A 4,762-nucleotide genomic window follows, 5' to 3' on the forward strand; every position below is an offset into this window, starting at 1 on the left:
CCTAGGCTACTTGACTGAAAAACAAGTCACGATAAAAGAGCTAAAATGCTATGGTTCCGATTGCATTTTATGACACATTTGCTTTTGTTAACACTATCTGTTAGGTTTAGGGTTTAGGGTTTAAATATTCGTTATTAAGTCGTTATTAATTATTATTAGGATTAATCTTTTAGCACCACTAAACATATTTTGTTAAACATCATATATGTTTTTCTAATGAGCCTGGATATATGCGAGGGTGTTCTGCCTACATGCACTCGGCAGAAAGGGTTTTTCACTATTCACACATACTGTTCTGCACACAGGCAGAGATTCATGCCTGAAAGATTTCATTTCAAGAAGTTAATGAAAAAATATAATATTTAAATGAGCAGTGAGGAAGATATCTATCAGTAAATACACTCTTAATATCCCTGTCACTCAACATTCAATGTATCTTTTATGAGCAACGGCCCACCAAACCTCATTAAGAACTCATGACATATGTTGCTTTCAAATAGACAGGATACAGAATATTAACACGAGGAAGTCTGCTCTCTTCTAGTCAATCAAAAAGTTAGCATGAAATTGATTGAGGACGAATTTACTCAGACATCCTGAGCACCTCTTGAATGAAGCATTTTGAATACTTTTATCCATTGAAGTGAACTAATTGCCTAGATTTGGCTGTACCAAAAATCAAATAACATTTTTGGAATGTCAATCATATTCTTTTTACACTACAAATACAAAAAATACAAAGAGAACAGGGCAAAACTTTAAAATAATGGTACTCTGAACATGGTTATAAAATGCATCACTAGTAATTACTCAATTGTTACTATAAAAACTATACTAGGTATCTGGTCCTTTATTTTTGTCCCGGTTCACCGTCTATCTCTGCACTACATTCACCAGAATCCTTTTTGGCACACCTGCAATCACTCTTCACTGAATTCTAATCACCCGCACCTGTTCACAATCAGCAAGCCTCAGCATAAAAACACTCACCACAGCATCAGTCTTGGTCAAGCCTCCAACAGGAACAGACCATTGCCCATTGTCTCCTGAAGTCTCTGATGCATCCAGTGCCCGCCAAGTAACGTATACTCACCTGTGAAATACTAACCTCTGTATCCTTGTTCCGCTGTCTCCAGAAATCCTGTCTGAATCCATGTTTCCCGAGATCCGGTATTCTCCTGAGCTTCCTGTGTTCACGCTGAGTTTTACTTGCTCGTGACTGCATCTGAAAGAGAAAAGACAAGTATTAATGAACTGTGACTGCTTGACATCAGCTAACCTGAAGAGGACCTGCTCACCTGTAATCTGCCCCGCACGTAGTGATCTTCACCGAATCTGCACCTGAACTTTGAATACTCACCTTTGCACTTGTCACATTAAATAAAACTGTGTTTGCATTCACTTACCTCTGTCTCCATGCCTGTATCCTGACAGAAGGCTTGACCAGAAACTGATATGAATCCTGCACAGCCCGAAGACCGCGCTTCCGCACACCCCACGGAATCCACTATTTTCGACCAGAACCGTAGTACTCTGGAGGAGTTTGCTGAAGTTTACCTTCACCTTTACCAGAATGGGAGCTGGGATGAGTACTTCCTTCAGCAGCAGTTCTGGAGCGGGTTAGACGATCCACTCGCCCAGATACTGCTGTGGGATGATATCAACCTACCTCTCATCAAATTCATTGACCGCATGCTGTGGGTGTGTGGTTTCTTCATTCACCGTGGGAGACATCCAGCACGATCGCCACGTTCAGCCCGATCCCCCGCGGATGTCACTGCGTGGTTCCAGATGGGCCATCCGGCCAAAATCTCGTCCCGCAGAGCTTCCACCGCTGATCCCGTTCAGCCCAGAGCTTCCACCGCTGGTCCCGTCCAGCCCAGAGCCTCCACCGCTGGTCCCGTCCAGCCCAGAGCCTTCCCCGCTGGTCCCGTCCAGCCCAGAGCCTTCTCCGCTGGTCCCGTCCAGCCCAGAGCCTTCCCCGCTGTTCCCGTCCAGCCCGGAGCCTTCCCCGCTGGTCCCGTCCAGCCCGGAGCCTACCCCGCTGGTCCCGTCCAGCCCGGAGCCTTCCCCACTGGTCCCGTCCAGCCCGGAGCCTTCCCCGCTGGTCCCGTCCAGCCCAGAGCCTTCCCCGCTGGTCCCGTCCAGCCCAGAGCCTTCTCCGCTGGTCCCGTCCAGCCCAGAGCCCTCCCCGCTGTTCCCGTCCAGCCCGGAGCCTTCCCCGCTGGTCCCGTCCAGCCCGGAGCCTACCCCGCTGGTCCCGTCCAGCCCGGAGCCTTCCCCGCTGGTCCCGTCCAGCCCAGAGCCTTCCCCACTGGTCCCGTCCAGCCCAGAGCCTTCCCCGCTGGTCCGTCCAGCACAGAGCCTTCCCCTCTGGTCCCGTCCAGCACAGAGCCTTCCCCGCTGGTCCCGTCCAGCACAGAGCCTTCCCCGCTGGTCCCGTCCAGCACAGAGCCTTCCCCGCTGGTCCCGTCCAGCACAGACCCTCCCCCGCTGGTCTCGTCCAGCCCTGAGCTTCCTTCGCCGCTCGGATACAAGATCGGATACATATCGGATTTGGACCACATACCCAAGTGGCCTAGGTCGCATTTGAAAAGATCGGATCTGTGTCGTTCAGACTGTCATGAAAAGATCAGATACAGGTCACATAGGGGCAAAAAAAATCGGAATTGGGTAGTTTCAGCCTGCCGTGTGAACGTAGCCTCAGTTAAGACTGAGAAGGGTCTGGTTTTAACCTATGGTTTTAACCAGGCTACCAGATCACTAGTAGTTTCTGAAGACTGACTAGCAAACATTAGTAATTAGTGATACATTTTATGACCATTTTCAGGGTAAAAAAGACAATTGTTAATGTCTTAGTTAGTAGTAGCTGAAGTGTTAAAGGGATAGTTCACCCAAAAATGAAAACAATGTATAAATCCCATGGCATTTCTCGTAAAGAGTAGGGGTGTAACCCCGGTGTCCTGGCCAAATTACACCCATTGACCCTTGCCAATCATGGCCTCCTAATAATCCCCATCCATTGAATTGGCTCTATCACTCTCTCTCCTCTCCACCTGTAGCTGGTGTGTGGTGAGCGCACTAGCGCCGTTGTACTGTGGCTGCCGTCGCATCATCCAAGTGGATGCTGCACACTGCTGGTGGTTGAGGAGAGACCCCGACATGATTGTAAAGCACTTTGGTTGTACAGTAGTACATATGAAAGCAAAAAAATAAGTACATATAAGTACATATAAGATGCCTCATTCATACTACTACTCACTTTTTCCTGCATCACTTCCAACATAGTTACCCATTAATGATGGACCATTATTCTAAAGTGTTAAAGAGAACAGATATTCAGCAGTAAATATCAAAAAACATATTCCTTCAACAATAAAAATAATACACACAATGAAAAGAGAACAGATTTTCAATGCATTTTATTGAACACTGAGGCATTACCACACACAAAGGAGTATACAACCCAGCAAAACTGAGAAATAGAAAAAATAAAAAAGACACTTATTTATTAAATAATTGAAATATGTGCTGTAACAAAACAAAATGTGGGAAAGGAAAGAGGGGAAGGAAGTTTAAGTAACAGTTCATAAACGGTGTGCTGTCATTTTCAGTCTTGCCATTTAGGCGACATTCTCAACGTTCGTATAGTCAACTAACTATGAGAAATTTGTTTTAAAATATGTGTTTTTTATTAAGTGGATGATCAAGCGTGGGGATGATGGGAAGAATTAGCAGCCAGTACAAGCTGCAAAAGCACATATTTCACAGATATCCACAGGCACAGATGCTGAAACACAAAACAATAACTCAAGTTAGCCAATGTTATTTATTGGCTGTTTATTTATTGTGCACAAATTAAAAAGTAAACCAAGACTCTTACCTAGCCTAGCAAAGGACATTGTTGCTCCTTTCTGCATGCACAGGGGTACAAACTCCTGTGGAAGGGTTGGATTGGAGCATACAGAAAAGTAGCTCGTCTTGGCCAACCGGGGGTTTTGTGTTCGTGGTAGATCGGTCAACTGCTGGAGAACTTTCACCGAGTCCAATGAAAAGGAAAAATCGCCTTCCTGCAGGTTGATGATTGTAGAAAAAAAACTGATGAGTTCAGTGCGTCAGGACTGACAGCTGGAGTTAAACTTAATGAAATTTGTATGAATGATTCTTTATAAATGGCTCAGATGACTCAAATGGCTCAAAGGAGAATTCAATAAAGTCATATTAAACACGTTACAAAATGAGGTCAGATGCAAACTGTCTATAAATCATATGGAAATAAGTATAGAGGATAATTGTGACTAGTAAGTTTTTAATGATAGAGAAGCAGTAATGAATGATAGCTATTAAAGCTTGAGCTTACCTGGACTTGTACAGCCTCACAGACCAGGCAAAGAGCCACGACGAGGAAAGCGACACACAGGACGGTCTTCATGCTGACGGGTTCTTTCACGACAATGATTTAGTTTAGTATGTTTTTCAGTTGTTGTCCCAGCAATCTCTGGCTTTCTCCTTGTTCTGTCTCCTCTTATAAAGGAACGGTCCCAGATTAGCAACCTATCAGAACCTGTCAATGTTTCTTTGCTGTTAATGAGTAAAGAGGATACATTTTACAGTGTCGTAAAACAGAATTCATAAATGCTACATGACCTCATCTGTAGTTGTGACATGCACTTTTATGGATCTTCTAGTTAGCTTTGCCTAGTGGCCTGTTCTTCTTTCTCTAGTTAGGGTTAATTAATAACCACACAATACGCACACAATG

The 4,762-nt window shown here is 44.9% G+C and overlaps 1 protein-coding gene across 1 annotated transcript; it reads right to left on the reverse strand.

Annotated features, from left to right (window-relative positions):
• Positions 1–3,407: 3,407 nt before the first annotated feature.
• Positions 3,408–4,516, reverse strand: LOC143712097 (guanylin-like). The gene is made up of 3 exons (XM_077204314.1): positions 4,361–4,516; positions 3,884–4,070; positions 3,408–3,790 (listed from the first exon to the last, which is right to left on the reverse strand). Exons 1-3 carry the CDS (start codon positions 4,430–4,432, stop codon positions 3,732–3,734), a joined length of 318 nt encoding a protein of 105 aa, XP_077060429.1. The 5' UTR covers positions 4,433–4,516; the 3' UTR covers positions 3,408–3,731.
• Between the last annotated feature and the right edge of the window lie 246 nt (positions 4,517–4,762).

This window comes from Siphateles boraxobius, unplaced genomic scaffold (genome assembly GCF_051911475.1).
Source record: "Siphateles boraxobius isolate OS27281-9 unplaced genomic scaffold, OSU_SipBor_1 5, whole genome shotgun sequence".
NCBI classification, from domain to species: Eukaryota; Metazoa; Chordata; class Actinopteri; order Cypriniformes; family Leuciscidae; genus Siphateles; species Siphateles boraxobius.

What these genes read in the sequence shown, in the direction of transcription:
- LOC143712097 (XM_077204314.1), bottom strand. Translation starts at nt 4,432, where the DNA reads ATGAAGACCGTCCTGTGTGTCGCTTTCCTCGTCGTGGCTCTTTGCCTG. An exon ending in GTGAGGCTGTACAAGTCCAG is followed by an intron (nt 4,071 to 4,360) that starts GTAAGCTCAAGC and finishes ATCAACCTGCAG; the next exon opens with GAAGGCGATTTTTCCTTTTC. An exon ending in AATGTCCTTTGCTAGGCTAG is followed by an intron (nt 3,791 to 3,883) that starts GTAAGAGTCTTG and finishes TTTGTGTTTCAG; the next exon opens with CATCTGTGCCTGTGGATATC.